General features: G+C 51.6%; 1 protein-coding gene across 1 annotated transcript in view; it reads right to left on the minus strand.

Moving 5' to 3' along the window:
* Nucleotides 1-22,010, minus strand: part of LOC311229388 (uncharacterized protein) — a gene marked incomplete at its 3' end in the record, with an annotated part of 83,629 nt that overhangs the window by 19,046 nt on the left and 42,573 nt on the right. The window contains exons 6-7 of the mRNA XM_084315476.1: nt 8,483-8,656; nt 5,630-5,803 (exon numbers count right to left, since the gene is read on the minus strand). Coding sequence (XP_084171602.1) covers nt 5,630-5,803; nt 8,483-8,656 — 348 coding nt within the window. The remainder of the gene's footprint in view (nt 1-5,629; nt 5,804-8,482; nt 8,657-22,010) is intronic.

The following is a 22,010-nucleotide window of genomic DNA, read 5'->3' on the forward strand; positions in this document are numbered from 1 at the left end:
CCTGGACTACACTTGATCCCCCTAATCCCCCCCCCCCTGGACTACACTTGATCCCCCTAATCCCCCCTCCTGGACTACACTTGATCCCCCTAATCCCCCCTCCTGGAATACACTTGATCCCCATAATCCCCCCCCCCCTGGACTACACTTGATCCCCATAACCCCCCCTCCTGGACTACACTTGATCCCCATAACCCCCCCCCCCTGGACTACACTTGATCCCCCTAACCCCCCCTCCTGGACTACACTTGATCCCCCTAACCCCCCCTCCTGGACTACACTTGATCCCCCTAATCCCCCCTCTGGACTACACTTGATCCCCCTAATCCCCCCTCTGGACTACACTTGATCCCCCTAATCCCCCCCCCCCCTGGACTACACTTGATCCCCCTAATCCCCCCCTCCTGGACTACACTTGATCCCCTTAATCCCCCCCCCCTGGACTACACTTGATCCCCCTAACCCCCCCTCCTGGACTACACTTGATCCCCCTAATCCCCCCCCCTCCTGGACTACACTTGATCCCCCTAATCCCCCCCCCCCTGGACTACACTTGATCCCCCTAACCCCCCCTCCTGGACTACACTTGATCCCCCTAATCCCCCCCCCCCCTGGACTACACTTGATCCCCCTAACCCCCCCTCCTGGACTACACTTGATCCCCCTAATCCCCCTCCTGGACTACACTTTATCCCCCTAATCCCCCCCCTCCTGGACTACACTTGATCCCCCTAATCCCCCCCCCCCTGGACTACACTTGATCCCCCTAATCCCCCCCCCTGGACTACACTTGATCCCCCTAACCCCCCCTCCTGGACTACACTTGATCCCCCTAACCCCCCCTCCTGGACTACACTTTATCCCCCTAATCCCCCCCCCCTGGACTACACTTGATCCCCCTAATCCCCCCCCTGGACTACACTTGATCCCCCTAACCCCCCCTCCTGGACTACACTTGATCCCCCTAACCCCCCCTCCTGGACTACACTTTATCCCCCTAATCCCCCCCCCCTGGACTACACTTGATCCCCCTAATCCCCCCCCCCTGGACTACACTTGATCCCCCTAATCCCCCCTCCTGGACTACACTTGATCCCCCTAATCCCCCCCCCCCTGGACTACACTTGATCCCCCTAACCCCCCCCCTGGACTACACTTGATCCCCCTAATCCCCCCTCCTGGACTACACTTGATCCCCCTAATCCCCCCCCCTGGACTACACTTGATCCCCCTAATCCCCCCTCCTGGACTACACTTGATCCCCCTAATCCCCCCCCCTGGACTACACTTGATCCCCCTAATCCCCCCTCCTGGACTACACTTGATCCCCCTAATCCCCCCCCCCCCTGGACTACACTTGATCCCCCTAATCCCCCCCCCCTGGACTACACTTGATCCCCCTAATCCCCCCCCCCCCTGGCCTACACTTGATCCCCCTAATCCCCCCCCTGGACTACACTTGATACCCCTAATCCCCCCCCTGGACTACACTTGATCCCCCTAATCCCCCCCCCCCCCTGGACTACACTTGATCCCCCTAATCCCCCCTCCTGGACTACACTTGATCCCCCTAATCCCCCCCCCCCCCTGGACTACACTTGATCCCCCTAATCCCCCCCCCTGGACTACACTTGATCCCCCTAATCCCCCCCCCCCCCTGGCCTACACTTGATCCCCCTAATCCCCCCCCTGGACTACACTTGATACCCCTAATCCCCCCCCTGGACTACACTTGATCCCCCTAATCCCCCCCCCCCTGGACTACACTTGATCCCCCTAATCCCCCCCCCCTGGACTACACTTGATCCCCTTAATCCCCCCCCCCCTGGACTACACTTGATCCCCCTAATCCCCCCCCCCTGGACTACACTTGATCCCCCTAATCCCCCCCCCTGGACTACACTTGATCCCCCTAATCCCCCCCCCCTGGACTACACTTGATCCCCCTAATCCCCCCCCCCCTGGACTACACTTGATCCCCCTAATCCCCCCCCCCTGGACTACACTTGATCCCCCTAATCCCCCCCCCCCTGGACTACACTTGATCCCCCTAATCCCCCCCCCTGGACTACACTTGATCCCCCTAATCCCCCCCCCCCCCTGGACTACATTTGATCCCCCTAATCCCCCCCTGGACTACACTTGATCCCCCTAATCCCCCCCCCTGGACTACACTTGATCCCCCTAATCCCCCCCCCTCCTGGACTACACTTGATCCCCCTAATCCCCCCCCCCTGGACTACACTTGATCCCCCTAATCCCCCCCCCCCTGGACTACACTTGATCCCCCTAATCCCCCCTCCTGGACTACACTTGATCCCCCTAATCCCCCCCCCCCCCCTGGACTACACTTGATCCCCCTAATCCCCCCCCCTGGACTACACTTGATCCCCCTAATCCCCCCCCCTGGACTACACTTGATCCCCCTAATCCCCCCCCCCCCCCTGGCCTACACTTGATCCCCCTAATCCCCCCCCCCCCTGGACTACACTTGATCCCCCTAATCCCCCCCCCCTGGACTACACTTGATCCCCCTAACCCCCCCCCCCCCCTGGACTACACTTGATCCCCCTAATCCCCCCCCCCCTGGACTACACTTGATCCCCCTAATCCCCCCCCCCTGGACTACACTTGATCCCCCTAATCCCCCCCCCTGGACTACACTTGATCCCCCTACCCCCCCCCCCCCCCTGGACTACACTTGATCCCCCTAATCCCCCCCCCCTGGACTACACTTGATCCCCCTAATCCCCCCCCTGGACTACACTTGATCCCCCTAATCCCCCCCCCCCCTGGACTACACTTGATCCCCCTAATCCCCCCTCCTGGACTACACTTGATCCCCCTAATCCCCCCCCCCCTGGACTACACTTGATCCCCCTAATCCCCCCCCCCTGGACTACACTTGATCCCCCTAACCCCCCCCCCCCCTGGACTACACTTGATCCCCCTAATCCCCCCCCCCCCTGGACTACACTTGATCCCCCTAATCCCCCCCCCCCTGGACTACACTTGATCCCCCTAATCCCCCCCCCTGGACTACACTTGATCCCCCTACCCCCCCCCCCCCTGGACTACACTTGATCCCCCTAATCCCCCCCCCCTGGACTACACTTGATCCCCCTAATCCCCCCCCCTGGACTACACTTGATCCCCCTAATCCCCCCCCCCTGGACTACACTTGATCCCCCTAATCCCCCCTCCTGGACTACACTTGATCCCCCTAATCCCCCCCCCCTGGACTACACTTGATCCCCCTAATCCCCCCCCCTCCTGGACTACACTTGATCCCCCTAATCCCCCCCCTCCTGGACTACACTTGATCCCCCTAATCCCCCCCCCTTCTGGACTACACTTGATCCCCCTAATCCCCCCCCCCCCTGGACTACACTTGATCCCCCTAATCCCCCCCCCCTGGACTACACTTGATCCCCCTAATCCCCCCCCCCCCCCCTGGACTACACTTGATCCCCCTAATCCCCCCCCCCCCTGGACTACACTTGATCCCCCTAATCCCCCCCCCCTGGACTACACTTGATCCCCCTAATCCCCCCCCCCTGGACTACACTTGATCCCCCTAATCCCCCCCCCCTGGACTACACTTGATCCCCCTAACCCCCCCTCCTGGACTACAGTTGATCCCCCTAATCCCCCCCCCCCTGGACTACACTTGATCCCCCTAATCCCCCCCCCCTGGACTACACTTGATCCCCCTAACCCCCCCTCCTGGACTACACTTGATCCCCCTAATCCCCCCCCCTCCTGGACTACACTTGATCCCCCTAATCCCCTCCTGGACTACACTTGATCCCCCTAATCCCCCCCCCCTGGACTACACTTGATCCCCCTAATCCCCCCCCCTCCTGGACTACACTTGATCCCCCTAATCCCCCCCCTCCTGGACTACACTTGATCCCCCTAATCCCCCCCCCCCTGGACTACACTTGATCCCCCTAATCCCCCCCTCCTGGACTACACTTGATCCCCCTAACCCCCCCCCCATAACCCCCCCCCCCCCCCCTGGACTACACTTGATCCCCCTAATCCCCCCCCCCCTGGACTACACTTGAGAACACTGCTGCTGACGATAAAAAACTGTATTTACACAATGCTAAAATTTGCACATTGCTCATTGCACATCACACAACATACTTTTGGAACTGTACATAGCCATTTTGTTATTGAATTTCATAGTATAATATCTACATCCTGATCTGCAATGCACACTTTTTAGAACTGTATAGTAATCTTTATTTTAGTCATCTTATTTTATTTTATGCTAAATGTATCTTATTGCACTGCACACTTTTTAGAACTGTATATAGTAATCTTTGTTTTAGTCATCTTATTTTATTCTATGCTAAAATGATTGTATTTTTATTATTGGAAGCTGCAATAGTCGAGGGACCACAATAAATAGATGTTCACTCTTCTTGCTGTAAAGTACTGAAATAAGTGACAATAAAGGAATCTGAATCTGTTCTCCCTGCACACCAACAGCTGCGTCTCTCTGCACCCCTCGGTCAAGCTCCTGAAGTTTGCAGACGATACCACCCTGGTGGGTCTCATCTCCAGGGGGGACATGTCTGCCTACAGGAGGGAGATCGAGAGGCTGCAGAGCTGGTGCAGCTGCAACAACCTGGACCTTAACGCCCAGAAAACAGTGGAGATGGTAGTGGACTTCAGGCGGAAGGCAGCCCCCCCCCACCCGATCATTCTGGGAGGCACCCCGGTGGCCTCTGTGGAGTCCTGCCGCTTCCTCGGCATGACACTCTCCCGGGACCTGAAATGGGAGCTGAACACCATCGCTCTCAATAAAAAGGCCCGGAAGAGGATGTTCTTCCTGCGTCAGCTGAGGAAGTTCAGGCTGCCGAGGACCATGATGGTCCAGTTTTACACCGCCATCATCCAGTCCATCCTCACCCTCTCCATCATCACCTGGTTCCCTGCAGCCACGGTCAGGGACAAGGCCAAGCTGCAGCGGGTGATACGATGAGCGGAGAGGGTGATCGGCTGCCCCCTTCCCTCCCTCGAGTCCCTACACTCCACCAGGGCCTTGAGGAGGGCGAGGAAGATCATGGCAGACCCCGCCCACCCGGGTCACGACCTCTTCACCATGCTCCCCCATGGCAGGCGGCTACGGCTGCCCAAGACATTAAAAACACGTCACAGACTCAGCTTTTCCCCTCAACAGCTCGCCTGGTAAACCAGTCAGGTGTCCCCCTGCTCCACCCCCCCCCTCCCTCTATGGCGAGCTGCTAGGGCTGGACTTGTGGACTTTATGCTGCACTGTTAACATGTCTCCAGCCACTGCACTTTACTGTCTTATTGTTGTCTCACTGTTTCTGTCCTGTTTTGCACTTTATTTATTATTTATTATTCTTATTTGTGAAAAAAGTGTATGCACTGTACTGTCGAATCACGTTCCATTGTGTTTACATAAATGGCGAATAAAGTAATCTGAATCTGACACACATTCACATATATATACACACACACACACACACCACAAAGACACACAGGTACTAGTATTTAACCAACACATCAAATGTACATATTTCTTATTCATCTGATGTTTTTAAAAGATGTTTTACATGGTTGTCTGTTGAACTGGTCCAGGAACACTAACCTGAGAGTCTCCAGTCTACAGTGTGGACTCCCCAGTCCAGCAGAGAGCAGCTTCAGTCCTGAATCCTGCAGGTCGTTGTTACTCAGGTCCAGCTCTCTCAGGTGGGAGGACTTGGAGCTGAGAACTGAGGCCAGAGCTTCACAGCTTGTCACTAAGAGGTTACAGTGACCAAGTCTGGATATGCAATAGAGATACCATTAGTTACATTGAAAAGTGGTATATTATTTCTTAATACATAATAATAATAATAATAATAATAATAATAATAATAATAATAATAATAATAATAATAATAATAATAATAATAATAATAATAATATAAAAAGCATTAAGAGAATACAATGTATTAAGATATAAATGTAGTGGACTACACTTGATCCCCCTAATCCCCCCCTCCTGGACTACACTTGATCCCCATAATCCCCCCCCCCTGGACTACACTTGATCCCCCTAATCCCCCCCCCCCTGGAATACACTTGATCCCCCTAATCCCCCCCCCCTGGAATACACTTGATCCCCCTAATCCCCCCCCCCCCCTCATGGAATACACTTGATCCCCCTAATCCCCCCCCTCCTGGACTACACTTGATCCCCCTAATCCCCCCCCCCTCCTGGACTACACTTCCCCCTAATCCCCCCCCCTGGACTACACTTGATCCCCCTAATCCCCCCGCCCTGGACTACACTTGATCCCCCTAATCCCCCCTCCTGGACTACACTTCCCCCTAATCCCCCCCCCTGGACTACACTTGATCCCCCTAATCGCCCCCCCTGGACTACACTTGATCCCCCTAATCCCCCCTCCTGGACTACACTTGATCCCCCTAATCCCCCCTCCTGGACTACACTTGATCCCCCTAATCCCCCCCGCCCTGGACTACACTTGATCCCCCTAATCCCCCCCTCCTGGACTACACTTGATCCCCCTAATCCCCCCCTCCTGGACTACACTTCCCCCTAATCCCCCCCCCCTGGACTACACTTGATACCCCTAATCCCCCCCTCCTGGACTACACTTGATCCCCCTAATCCCCCCCCCCCGCCCTAGACTACACTTGATCCCCCTAATCCCCCCTCCTGGACTACACTTGATCTCCCTAATCCCCCCCCCCCCCTGGACTACACTTGATTTCCCTAACCCCCCCCCCCCCTCCTGGACTACACTTGATCCCCCTAATCCCCCCTCCTGGACTACACTTGATCCCCCTAATCCCCCCCCCCCCTGGACTACACTTGATTCCCCTAATCCCCCCCCCCCCCCCTGGACTACACTTGATCCCCCTAATCCCCCCCCCCCCTGGACTACACTTGAGAACACTGCTGCTGACGATAAAAAACTGTATTTACACAATGCTAAAATTTGCACATTGCTCATTGCACATCACACAACATACTTTTGGAACTGTACTTAGCCATTTTGTTATTCAATTTCATAGTATAATATCTACATCCTGATCTGCAATGCACACTTTTTAGAAGTGTATATAGTAATATTTATTTTAGTCATCTTATTTTATTTTATGCTAAATGTATTGTATTGCACTGCACACTTTTTAGAACTGTATATAGTAATCTTTGTTTTAGTCATCTTATTTTATTCTATGCTAAAATGATTGTATTTTTATTATTGGAAGCTGCAATAGTCGAGGGACCACAATAAATAGATGTTCACTCTTCTTGCTGTAAAGTACTGAAATAAGTGACAATAAAGGAATCTGAATCTGTTCTCCCTGCACACCAACAGCTGCGTCTCTCTGCACCCCTCGGTCAAGCTCCTGAAGTTTGCAGACGATACCACCCTGGTGGGTCTCATCTCCAGGGGGGACATGTCTGCCTACAGGAGGGAGATCGAGAGGCTGCAGAGCTGGTGAAGCTGCAACAACCTGGACCTTAACGCCCAGAAAACAGTGGAGATGGTAGTGGACTTCAGGCGGAAGGCAGCCCCCCCCCCACCCGATCATTCTGGGAGGCACCCCGGTGGCCTCTGTGGAGACCTGCCCCTTCCTCGGCATGACACTCTCCCGGGACCTGAAATGGGAGCTGAATACCATCGCTCTCAATAAAAAGGCCCGGAAGAGGATGTTCTTTCTGCGTCAGCTGAGGAAGTTCAGGCTGCCAAGGATCATGATGGTCCAGTTTTACACCGCCATCATCCAGTCCATCCTCACCCTCTCCATCATCACCTGGTTCCCTGCAGCCACGGTCAGGGACAAGGCCAAGCTGCAGCGGGTGATACGATCAGCGGAGAGGGTGATCGGCTGCCCCCTTCCCTCCCTCGAGTCCCTACATTCCACCAGGGCCTTGAGGAGGGCGAGGAAGATCATGGCAGACCCCGCCCACCCGGGTCACGGCCTCTTCACCATGCTCCCCCATGGCAGGCGGCTACGGCTGCCCAAGACATTAAAAACACGTCACAGACTCAGCTTCTTCCCCTCAGCAGCTCGCCTGGTAAACCAGTCAGGTGTCCCCCTGCTCCCCCCCCCCCCTCTATGGCGAGCTGCTAGGGCTGGACTTCTGGACTTTATGCTGCACTGTTAACATGTCTCCAGCCACTGCACTTTATTTATTATTCTTATTTGTGAAAAAAGTGTATGCACTGTACTGTCGAATCACGTTCCATTGTGTTAACATAAATGGCGAATAAAGTAATCTGAATCTGACACACACACACACACTCTCACACACGGACACATTCACATATATATACACACACAGACACATAAGTGAAAACCACAAAGACACACAGGTACTAGTATTTAACCAACACACCAAATGTACATATTTCTTATTCATCTGATGTTTTTAAAATATGTTTTACATGGTTGTCTGTTGAACTGGTCCAGGAATACTAACCTGAGAGTCTCCAGTCTACAGTGTGGACTCCCCAGTCCAGCAGAGAGCAGCTTCACTCCTGAACCCTGCAGGTCGTTGTTACTCAGGTCCAGCTCTCTCAGGTGGGAGGGGTTGGAGCTGAGAACTGATGATAACTCCTTACAGCATTTCACTGTGAGGCTGTTTTGCTTCAACCTGATAAGATTAATAGAACAGTAGAGAATATAATAGAATATGACTACAAATATGACAGAGGAAGAAGACAGACCAGAGAGAACAGCATAAATCTAACATATTGTGGTGACCTATATTAAGAGACATTCACCAAGGTGGGCTTGTGCCTTTAAGAGTGTGGGTTGTACTGGTTAGGGTAAAGGTTAAATGCCACTTCCGGTTCCGGGTGACAGTTGTTGTTATTGTAAATGCTATGTGCAAGGATAAGTAAAGTACTCAACTCGACCTACGTCTCTGGCTCACTACTTTCTTATCACCACATTGGTGACCCTGTGAAGATTTTTTTTTTAACGTTAACAACATTAGCATTATGTGGTCCGGTTCCGGGTCAAGAAGGATGTGAACGTCTTTGAGCCACGCTGCCACTCCCGTACTTTTATTTTACTTTAAAAAGCCTATTTTTTTATTTCAAGATAATTGAACCACTAATATACAACGTCCGTATCTCTGCCTGTATTATTCGACCCAAAAGAAAAAAGAATAACAAGCGTGATGGCTGCGCAAGTCTTGAGAAGCGAGACCAGCCACGTGGATGGGGCTACCATCGCTAAGCTAATGGAGGAACTCAAACAGGCCTTCACCACGGAGTTCAGAACGGAGTTCAGAGCGTTTGCTGCCTCGCTCGAGTCTAGACTCGACGGCTTCCAACTGGAGATCGCAGACCATACCCAACGCCTGACCTCCGTGGAAGGCGGCCTGGATATGTGGTTGGATAGGATGGTGGAGCTGGAGGCAAGATGCACAGCTCAGGATGTAGTCATTGACAAGCTAAAGAACAAGCTAATTGATGTTGAATCGCGCAGTCGGCGTTCTAACATACGCATCCTAGGCCTGGACGAATATCTACACAGCAACCGTCCTAGTGTCTTTTTCGCAGAGGTCCTGGTGGAAATCATGGGGAAAGATATCCTCGCTACACCACCGGAGCTCGACCGATGCCACAGGACGCTAACAACCAAACCAGCGCCAGGCTCCAGGCCTAGGGCAGTGATCGCCCGCTTATATCACTACAAGATTAAGGAAACTATTATCCTGGAAGCTGGCAAAAGGAGAGGGAATCTGACATACAGAGGGAAAGCAGTCTCGATCTTCAAAGACTATTGCCCCGAGGTGGTCGAGCAACGATCACACTACCGAGATGTCATGGGGCCCCTGTACAAGCGTGGATTTAAACCGTCGCTCCAGTTCCCTGCGAAGCTGATCATCCGAGCCAAGGATGGCACGAAGATGCATCTACCATCGCCCAAGGACGCCGTGGACTTCCTGAGGACCCGGCCCAGAGAGACCCCGACACCGGCTTCACCAGAGCGGGACGCGGACCCGATGCTGGCTCCACCGGGGCCGGACGCGGATCCGATGCTGGCTCCACCGGAGCTGAACGCGGACCCGACACCGGCCTCATCAGATCCAGACGTGGTAGTAGCTCTGGGCCGTTAGCATCCTGCTACGGCTATCACACAAAGAGGGGTTGCATTTAATATTTTATTACGTATGTGATTATGGATGAATATTTGACGTTAGGCTTCGCCTGGAAGGTTATCTTTTTCTTTTCTCTCGCTATCTGACATAAGGTGAGGAGGGGGACAATTCTGTTGTATATGACTGTTGTACTGTTGCACGGCTATAGCCACGGGCTAAGATGCTAACTGCTAACGTTCCGTTTCGGAAGGAGCGGGACCTATTCTATTTTGTTTCGGATATTTCTGCCACGCATATAACTTTTACGCGCTATACCAGCGCCCGGCCGTGTTTTGGTTCATTGCCACCGGGATGCGTTTACTGTTGCGTGCACGTTGAACGAACTGGGAACTCGTGGCTGCGCCAAACGGGCCGCGGCCATTCGAATCCCAACCGGCTCATGCGACCCGCATGGCTCCCATCAATGTTTGCTGCTGACAACGTGCTCGCGGGAGCGGCATACGACCCCCTGCACAGCGCCCTCCTCTGGCAGGGAGGCCTAATTGTGTAAGGTCAAACCAGCATCAGGGGAGATAACAGACTCACGGACAAGGTATCGCCCCCTCCCGGCCTGGTGGATGTACTGCACGCCTGTTCTGTCGCAGCATGCCTGGAAGATACACCCCCCCCCCCCCCCCCCCCCCATTTTACCAATAGTTCTGGGTTCCAGCCGTTGACCTTACTAATGGCTTATGGTTCAATTAGATTTTTTCTTGTTTACTTTACACTTTGAGGCACTTTTGTATACAGGGGAATGTGGCAGTTGGCCACTGAGATGGTTCTACGAATGGTAGGTTTGAAGTCTCTGGAAATGTTGGTGAGTCCCTGTGATGTTGGGGAAAGACCCACCGGTCCCACACCTTTATATGTTTTTTATGTCATTAATATTTGTTTTATGTATGGCTCAAAGTACGTGTGCATAGTGTTTAAGATAAGTGAATTCTGCATGCCCACAGGCTTGTCCAGGTCTGCCCCGCCTACACACCTCTCAATATTCTATGGCTACGGCTAACTCTGAGAGCTTCGAGCTCTGCTCCTGGAATGTTCGAGGTCTTCAGAAGTTAGCTAAGAGGAAGGCGATTCTGACCTTTTTAAAGAGGGAGAATGTCTCTATTGCTTTTTTACAAGAAACCCATATGGGGCCCAAGGACACTGCTAAACTCCAAAAGAGTTGGGTGGGACAGGTCTTCGCCACAAACTATTCTACATTTAGTAGGGGAGTGGCCATATTGATCAATAAAAATCTCCCCTTTAGACTCATAACTTCCTCCTTAGATAGCCACGATCGCTATGTGATTATCAAAGGGGTTCTTAAGGGTAAAGAAATGACATTTATGAATGTATACTGTCCCCCCAGGCTACTCCCCTGACTTTCTATCCAAAATATTTACTGAATTGAATGGCCTGGCCTCTGAGAATGCTTTTGTGGGCGGAGACTTTAACTGTCACCTTATACCGTCTCTTGACAAACTCCCACCCAGTTTGGCTCCCCCTCTAGGCAAGCAAAGACGCTCTCCTCCCTATGCAAAGATATTGGATTCTCAGATGTCTGGAGAACCCTTTGCCCATCCGAACTGAAGTTCACCTTTTTTAGCGGCCCACACAAGAGCAACAGTAGAATAGACTATTTCTTCATCCCTTCCTCTAAGCTCTTTCTAGTATCGTCCTGCACAATTGGAAGTATTGTTTTATCGGATCACGCCCCTATATATCTGGTCTACTCCCTGTCAGAAGAGAGGGCGCTGTCGAGGCATTGGCGCCTCAACCCATACCTCCTCAAAGATTATATGTTTGTCTCCTATTTCGAATAGGAATTTAAAATGTTCTACTCAATTAACTCGCATTCTACGGATAACCCGTCTCTACTCTGGGAAACATCCAAGGTCTTTTCTCGCGGACTGATTATATCTTATGTATCTACAAGATGAACAATGCAAACTTCTTGAATCCAAACTAGCCGACCTTGAAAATCAACATGTTTCAAACCCATCCCCGGCTGTGCTTATAGAGCTTACGGCCACCAGAACTGCGTTAAACACTCTTCTGATCCAGGAAGCTGAATATTCTCTTAAATTTGCCAGACAAAGAACGTACAAACACGGTGACAAGCCTGGTAGGTGCCTGGCTAACTGGGCAAAAAAAAGGGCTGACACCCAAGTAATAACCTCAATCTCGGACTCCAACGGGGTCAGGTCCTTTGACACCAAAACTATTAATAAAGAGTTTGCCTCTTTCTATGCCCAACTCTATAGGACCGAACAACCCGACGGTGCTCTCTCTGACATGCAGGCTTTCTTCGCTGAATTACACCTCCCTAAGGTATCGAAGGATCAGAACTAGCTCCTTAACGCCCCAATTACGAAGGAAGAAGCTCTGGGCGCCCTTAAGGCTATGCCATCTGGTAAGGCTCCGGGCCCGGACGGTTTCGGATGAGAGTTTTATAAGGAATTCGTCATATTCTTTTGGATCCCCTGCTGGCAATGCTTAATCACTCCTCTGAGGTGGGGATATTACCCCAGTCCCTACGGGAAGCTAATATTTGCCTTCTACTTAAGAAGGGTAAATGCCCTGAAAAGTGCGCCTCCTATAGGCCTATAGCCCTACTTAATTCTGACCAAAAGTTGCTCTCCAAGATCCTGTTCATGCGCCTGGAAAAATTACTCCCTTTTATTATTAACGAAGATCAGACCGGTTTTATTAAGGGTAGGAACTCTACCGACAACATGAAACGGCTCCTTAATATCATCCAAATGACTCGTGAGACAGACCACCCCGCGGTGGTTCTGTCTCTCGACGCGGAGAAGGCATTCGACCGTGTAGAATGGCCGTATTTATTTCTAACCCTTGCTGAATTTGGCTTAGGAGACACTTTTATTGACTGGGTCAAGGTTCTTTACAACTCGCGGATGTCGGTGGTCCTGACTAATGGACTTAGGTCTAACAACTTTCCTCTACAACAGGGGAACCCCCACCCCAGGGGGATCCTCTTAGCCCTTTACTATTTGACATGGCCATAGAACCACTCGCGCAGGCCGTGAGGCAGTCAGCCGAGATCTCAGTTATTAGAGTGGGCGAGAGGGAACACAAAATCACTCTTTACGCGGACGACGTGCTGATCTTTATATCTAAACCTGACTCTTCAATTCCATGTCTAACCCGCATGATTTCCACATTTGGAACCTTCTCGGGGTACAAAATTTACTTTTCCAAATCAGAAGCAATGCCACTTGGGACACTTAAATCCATTCCGATCCTGCCCGAGCCCTTCCCATTTCGCTGGTCGCCCTCCGGCTTTGTTTACCTAGGAGTATTTGTGACACCCACCTATGATACATTGTGTAAGGCCAACTTTCCCCCCCTTTTAGACACCATAAGGACAGACTTAGTTAGATGGGCCCCTTTACCGATCTCCTGGCTGGGTAGGGTAGCCCTCGTCAAAATGAACGTACTCCCCAGACTATTATACCCTCTCCAAATGATCCCGGTGCTGCTGACAAACAAGGTTATCAAGGCGTTAGAAGGATGGCTAAGCTCATTCATTTGGAATGGGAAGAAACCGCGTCTGAAAATGGCCAAATTACAGATGGATAGTGAGGATGGGGGTCTAGACCTACCTAATATTAGACATTACCAACTAGCAGCACACCTTAGGGTACTTGTCGGCTGGTTCAGATCAGACCCACTATCAATCTGGCTAGACATTGAATCCTCGCAATCTAAGTCCCCCCTATGGAACCTACTATTTATCAAAGACTTTAAGTCTGTTAGGAAAATGTGCTCCAACCCCATCACACTATGTTCCGTCAAAGGCCTAAAAGACTGTCCGTAAGGTGGAGGGCTGAGCCAAGCTGACCTCTCCTCTTACCCCGATCGTAGGCAATCCTGACTTTAAGCCAGACCAAATTGGCGGCGGCTTCAAGACCTGGCATAAGCAGGGCATAACTGATCTTGGCCACCTGTTTGATGGCCAGACCCTAATGTCCTTTACAGAGCTGCAGCAGCGGTATGGCCTATTGAAAGCGGAATTTTTTAGATACCTACAAATTAGGCAGTTTATCACCAAGGACACCTCACTTTTAACTAACAGCTCCACCTCGCAGGTGGAAAAAGCCCTCTCCTTGCAGATCTCCAAAAAACAAGTATCTATCTTCTATAGTACTCTGAACCTTAATTCATCTTTATCTTCTTTTGTTACTAAACAGTCCTGGGAAAAAGACCTGGACATAGAAATAACAGATGCAGACTGGCAGGATGCATGGACCTACGCAAAAAAATCTCTGTTTGCAACCGCACCAAGGCTATTCAAGTTAGAATCTTGCACCGCATTCATATTACCCCCGCCCTTAAGAGTAAAATGGATCCCAATACGTCCCCACTTTGCTTTAAATGTAAGATAGAGACTGGAAACCACGTCCACTGCTTTTGGACCTGTGTAAAGCTTCAGAGCTATTGGTTCGACATTGTAGAGGAACTATCTGACATATTTCACACCCCCATCGAGCTGGATCCCCTCTGCCTTTTACTGGGCCTCCCAGATATTCATATTGCCAATTTCAAACATAAGAGACTGTTCAATTTGTTGACATTTGCTGCTAGGAAGAACATCCTATTGTTTTGGATCAAGTATGAGGTCCCATCAAAGAGGTCATGGCACAATATCATAATCAGGCATGCAGTGGTGGTCAAACGCGGTTAAACGCCGTTTAGGCTACGTCACTGAGGCAGAAGTACGCGCAGTCGCGCACACAAAAATGTGCTGTACCCATTCGTTGTGACTAAGTACCCGGCCGTAACAAAAAGCGCAGGTAGACTAGGTGTCTGGGTGTTGGCTATCTGAATGCATCTCTCCCTTCATTCTGTGTGACGGCAGTGGAGGTGAATACTAATGTGGCTCGGAATTCGTGATGGGGGTCTACCTGCTTATGAATCAAGCGTCTGCCGTGCTGCGCGCCAGCTTTCCAATTGCTCTCGCGCGCACATTCACACAAATAGAGAGCAAGAAGAGCGTGTATGATAGAAAGATTGCACACGCGTATATGCGCTTGTGTGTGCGTGTGTGTGTGTATACCTGCGCGCGCAAGTGGGTGTGAGCGCACCACAAGGTTCATCACCAAACCTCCCTTGCTGTGCACTAGGAGTCATGTACACACAAACTTCACATAAACACAAGTTGTCTGATTATTTTAAGTTTGCTTTTGTGTTTGTGTGTAAAACAATTTCTTTAATTGAATTAACTTAAACTAAAAGTAAATACAAACTAAATTAACAATGTAACTTACATTGATTTTTATGAGATCTGGGACCCTTATCTGTCACATATTGGACCTGCGCTGTCCACCACTGTACTCGCCGGATTTCCCCATTACCAGTAACCCCCCAATGGACCACTGCTGCCTTGTTCTGTCTGATTGTACTGGCATTGTTGCCGAGGGAATACACGGTCACATGCACACGCTCACACCACACATATACATTCACACATAAAACATGTACATAGGTAAGGCACACGCACATGTGTAGGTAGAACACACATATATATAGCACACAAGTACTCAGCCCACTTCTCTACACACTTTTCACACACGACTGTTCCTCCTCCTCTCCATCTAACCTCATAGTAAAATTTGCAGACGACACAACAGTGCTTGGCCTCATCAGAGGGAATGATGAGACCTCATACAGGAGGGAGGTTGAGCAACTAGTGGAGTGGTGCGATGGTCATAACCTTGCTCTCAACCCCACGAAGACCAAGGAGATGATCATCGATTTCCGCAGGACTGGTGACCTCAGCCACTCTCCACTCCTCATTGGGAATGAGGAGGTGGAGAGGGTTTCAAAATTTAAGTTTCTGGGCGTGACAATGTCTGATGACCTGTCCTGGGGGGTCAGCATTGCCTCTGCTGTGGGCAAAGCACAGCAGCGCCTTTTCTATCTTAGGAAGCTTAAATGGGCTAAACTCCCACAGGGACTGATGGCCAACTTCTACCACTGCGCAGTAGAGAGTGTACTCACGTACGGACTACTGGTGTGGTTTACTGGCTGCACCAGGGCAGAGAAGGAGGCCCTCCACAGAGTGGTCAAGGCTGCGAGGAGGATCACTGGAGCTAGCCTCCCAGATATCTCCACAGTCTTTACCTCCCGCTGCCTACGGCGTATAAATAACATCTTACAAGACCAGTACCACCCAGCAAACCATCTCTTTCAACTGCTGCCCTCTGGTCGAAGGTACAGATCCATCCAGTCCGGAACCAGCAGACTGACCAACAGCCTCTACCCACGGGCTGTCAGGCTGCTCAACGACGAACATCAACTTGCCCCCCCCCGCATCCCACCCCCGGTGACATAACTCCCACTCCCACAACAATAACTGTGAACCGGACTTGCATTGCTGCACTATACAATACTTCATCCTTTGCAAGTCAACGCCCCCCCCCCCTCCTTCCATCAACTCACTGGACTGAAATATTTATATTTATTAATTTATTTGCACAAGCACTAAATGCACTTGGGACAATGATGGTATGTTATATATTGGGACATTGGGACATTGATACTTTATTACTTTATTACTATATTACTATTATTATTGACATTATTATTTTGCACATGTTATATCTTATGTTGTATGCCAGTGGTGATGTTCCTAACAAATTTCGTTGTACCAACAATGACAAATAAAGATCTATTCTATTCTATTCAAGATAATGCACACACATGAGAGCCACACTTATTATTTTTTATTTCTTTTATTTAAATTCTTTATACATTTTTTATTGTTTTACTTTCTTGTTTGCCTGTCTTGTGCTGTTATTACTGTTGTTAGTGTCACTATTATTATTATTGTTAATGGTATTGTATTGTGATGTCTTGTTCTATGTTGAAAATTGAAAATAAAAATATTTATAAAAAAAAAAACATTAGCATTATGTCTCAAGGCAACGGCGTCGCGCAACCGCAAGCACCTGCACCGAATGCTAACGACGCTAATATGTTACAAGCGAACATTTACGCTGCGACCGTCAAGTTGCCCGACTTTTGGCAGCATAATCCCCGGCCGTGGTTTCAGCACATCGAAGCCCAATTCCAGTTGAGAGGAATAACGCAGAACATAACCAAATACTTCCATGTGGTGGCGGCGTTGGATGCTTCGACGACGGCACGGGCGATGATGCTATTGGAGGATCCACCGGCAGCTGACAAGTACGATGCGCTAAAGACATTCCTTCTGAAGCTGTATGAACTGTCAGAGTTAGAGAAAGCGGACCGCCTGCTGTCCCTCAATGGCCTCTGCGATGGCAAACCATCAGAGTTGATGGAGAAGATGCTGGCTGTGCTGGGATCAGCTGATCCCTCCTTTCTGTTCACGCACATTTTCCTACGGCAGCTTCCAGTGCCTGTGCGCACGGCACTGGCCAGTTCCCTCCTCTCCTCCACCAAGGACTATCGCGGCCTGGCTGCAGAAGCAGACAGGGTTTTCCTGGCCAACAGGCAGCAGCAGTTTGTCCATGCACTGCTGCCCCACCAGGGCACCTCAGCCCCACCACTGGATGCTTATACAGACACAGCGGCTGCGTTGACAGCCCGGCCGACGGGCTCTGTTATTACCATGCCAGGTTTGGGGACAAGGCCAAGCAGCGTCGCAAGCCATGCAGTTTCAAGGGGCAGGGAAATGCCAGGGCCGGCGCTCATTAGTGGCTGTGGGTGCCGGCCATGACTGCAAGCTGTTGTTCATCAGTGACTCCTTGTCTGGCCGGCGGCTGCTGGTGGACTCGGGCGCACAACGCAGCATCCTGCCGGCACAGGGCGTGGACACCATGGACGGCAGACACGGGCCCCAGATGGACGCAGCGAACGGTACGCCCATACGTACTTATGGCACCAGGTATGTGGAGGTGTGTTTTGGGGGGCGCCGTTTTGGCTGGGGTTTTGTGATGGCTGCGATGTCCACGCCGCTCCTGGGAGTAGACTTCCTCTGTGCCTTCAGTCTGTTGGTGGATGTTAAAAACTGTCGCTTGATCGATGCCCTCCCTTTTTCCTCTTACCCCTACACACTTGGGGCGGTTGGGGGGGGGGGGGCGGAGCTCTCTGCCTGTTGAACACACTTGCCACCGGGGACCCGTATGAACGCCTGCTCGCCGGGTTCCCTGACCGCACCACACCCACGTTCTCATCTGCAGTGGCCAAACACGGTGTGGAACACCATATTACCACCGAAGGCACCCCAGTCTATGCCCGGGCTCGGCGTCTCGACTCAGCCAAGCTGGCAATCGCCAGGGGGGAGTTTTCCACCATGGAGCGACTTGGCATTGTGCGCCGCTCGAACAGCCTGTGGGCTTCTCCATTACATATGGTTACAAAAGCTGGCGGGGGTTGGCGCCCCTGCAGCGATTTCCGTCACCTTAATAACGCCACAACCCCCGACGGTACCCTGTCCCGCACACACAGGACTTCTCTACCCACCTGGCGGGGGCTGTCATCTTCTCCAAGGTGGACCTGGTGCGCGGCGGGTACCACCAGGTGCCGGTCCATCCACGGGACGTGCCCAAAACAGCTGACATTACACCCTTTGGAATTTCTTAGTTCCTAAGGATGCCTTTCGGGCTCATGGGGGCGGCACAGACGTTTCAGCGGCTGATGGACTCTGTGCTCCAGGACATGCCGTTTTTGTTTGTGTATTTGGATGACATTCTTGTAGCCAGTGCGTCCATAGAGGAGCACATGACACACCTCCATCGTCAACCCGACCAAGTGCCAGTTCGGGCAGTCCTCCATCACCTTCCTCGGACACCACGTCGCTCCACAGGGAGCCACCCCACTCCCCGCCAGGATGGAGGCCGTTGCCAGTTTTCCTCGTCCCCGCACCGTACAGTCTCTACAGGAGTTCCTAGGCATGGTGAACTTTTACAACCGGTTCCTTCCCCATGCTGCCCACCTCATGCGCCCCTTGTACGAGGCCCTGCGAGGCAAGGTGCCCAAGGACGAGTTAGACTGGTCCTCTGGGATAGACAGCGCCTTTGGGGCTGCCAAGACCGCGCTAGCCAACGCTGCTCTGCTGGCGCACCCCTCTCCCAATGCCCCGGTCGCCCTCACGACAGACGCCTCTGACTATGCAGTGGGGGCGGTGTGCGAGCAGTGGGTGGGCGGGGCCTGGCAGCCACTGGCCTTTTTTAGCAAACAGCTCCGTAACAACGAGCGTAAGTACAGTACTTTCGACAGGGAACTGCTGGGTCTGTTCCTCGTTACTAGGCACTTTCGATTCCTGTTGGAAGGCCGCCAATTCACTGCCTTTGTGGACCACAAGCCGCTAACGTTCTCCATGGCCAAGACCTCGGAGCCGTGGTCGGGATGTCAGCAGCAGCAGCTATCGGCGATCTCCGAGTTAACCACGGACATTCAGCACGTGGCGGGCAAGGACAACTTTGTCGCAGACTGCCTCTCTAGGGCGGTCATCGGGTCCGTCCACTTGGGACTTGATTATGCCGCCATGGCGGCAGACCAAGCCACAGACTCAGACATTCAGGCCTATCGGACGGGCCCTACTGCACTGCAGCTGGGGGATGTGGTGTTCGACACAGCTAACGCCACTCTCCTCTGCGACATCTCCACTGGCCAACCGCGCCCTATGGTGCCTACGGCCTGGCGGCGCCGGGTTTTTAACATGATCCACGGCCTTTCCCACCCAGGTGTGAAGGCCTCGACTAAGCTGGTGGGGGTCAAGTTTGTGTGGCCTGGCCTCCGGAAGGATGTTAGGACCTGGGCTGGCTCATGTGTGGCGTGCCAGCGCGCCAAGGTGCACCGCCATACCAAAGCCTCTTTGGCACCGTTTATAGTGCCAGAGAGGCGGTTCGATCACGTGAATGTGGACCTGGTGGGCCCCCTGCCCCCCTCCCGCGGATATACTCACCTCCTCAACATAGTGGACAGGACCACCAGGTGGCCGGAGGCTGTTCCACTGTCCTCCACTACGGCAGCGGAGGTGGCCCAGGCTTTCATCGGCTGCTGGGTGGCCCGTTTTGGCACACCGGGGGACATCACAAGCGACAGGGGCCCCCAGTTCACTTCGGAGCTCTGGACTGCAGTTGCAGAGCACCTGGGGGTGAAGATCCACCGCACTACGGCGTACAACCCGCAGGGCAACGGACTTTGCGAGCGGTTCCATAGGGACCATTCGGGCTGCCCTTACGGATGGCAACTGGGTTGACCGCCTCCCGTGCGTCTTGCTTGGTCTTCGTTCTGCCCCCAAAGAGGACCTCCAGGCCTCGTCCGCCGAGCTGGTGTACGGCCAGCCGCTGCGGGTCCCTGGGGAGTTTCTTCCAGAGACCACAGCTTCCTGGTCCGTCGCCTCCCATCGAACAGTGTCCCAGGGTGTTGCCGATGCCCTTATTCCCATTCCAACATCCCGCCACTGCCTTCCCCAGTCCTACGTCCTCAGGGACCTGCCATTGGCCAAATATATATTCATCCGGCACGACAGCCATCGGACCCCGCTGCAGCCCCCTTATGACGGGCCTTTCCGTGTCCTGGAGGCAGGCAATAAAAACGTTGTTGTGGACATGGGGGGCAGGCCGGAGCGGGTCACTATAGACCGTCTTAAGCCTGCCCACTTGGACATGGACGAACCAGTTCAGTTGGCCCTACCCCCGCGGCGGGGGCGCCCCCCGGTTTCGGCTCAGACCCCTGCCCCGTCCTCTGTTCCGGCCTTGGCCCCTTCCGTGGCCCGGCCGCGTGTAGCTTATTGCCAGCGGAAGAGTGCAAGAATGCTTCCGCATTCATCACTGCACGCCAGTACGGTAATGCGCCTTTCCTTTCGCCCCGCTCAGACAAATGCATGTAGTACATTGCAACACAACGCAGCATTTCCGCGTACATTGCAACGAATCACTTGGAGTTTGAAAGTGATATCAGAAAAAACTACTCAACCTCGGCTGTCTTTAACTATTAGTGAACACAACGCATTGTAACGTTAACACAGCTGTCAACTGTACTTTACTATGGAATACATGTATATTGTAAATTGAACCCTTGCACTGAAGAACCATTATGAATCTGTGTTAGAAAATGTTTTATATTATCGCGACGCGTCGTCACAGACTAAACAGTGTTCTGGATTTTCCTACAATGGATTATTGATTGTAAATTGAACCCTTGCACTGAAGAACCATTATGAATCTGTGTTCGAAAATGTTTTATATTATCGCGACGCGTCGTCACAGACTAAACAGTGTTCTGGATTTTCCTACAATGGATTATTGATTGTAAATTGAACCCTTGCACTGAAGAACCATTATGAATCTGTGTTAGAAAATGTTTTGGATCTAAATCACTTGGAGTTTGAAAGTGATATCAGAAGAAACTACTCAACCTCGGCTGTCTTTAACTATGAGTGAACACAACACTCTCAATTCCTTCATAGTTAAAGACAGTAGAGGTTATACTTTATTATCTAAACATGGTAAGTTAGAGTGCTGTGTTCACTCATAGTTAAATACAGTAGAGGTTGAGTACTTCATTATCTAAACATGGTAAGTTAGAGTGTTGTGTTCACTCATAGTTAAATACAGTTGAGGTTGAGTACTTCATTATCTAAACATGGTAAGTTAGAGTGTTGTGTTCACTCATAGTTAAATACAGTAGAGGTTGAGTACTTCATTATCTAAACATGGTAAGTTAGAGTGTTGTGTTCACTCATAGTTAAATACAGTAGAGGTTGAGTACTTCATTATCTAAACATGGTAAGTTAGAGTGTTGTGTTCACTCATAGTTAAAGACAGCCGAGGTTGAGTAGTTTCTTCTGATATCACTTTCAAACTCCAAGTGATTTAGATCCAAAACATTTTCTAACACAGATTCATAATGG

Source organism: Notolepis coatsorum (assembly GCF_963971535.1).
Source record: "Notolepis coatsorum genome assembly, chromosome: 6".
Lineage (NCBI taxonomy): Eukaryota > Metazoa > Chordata > Actinopteri > Aulopiformes > Paralepididae > Notolepis > Notolepis coatsorum.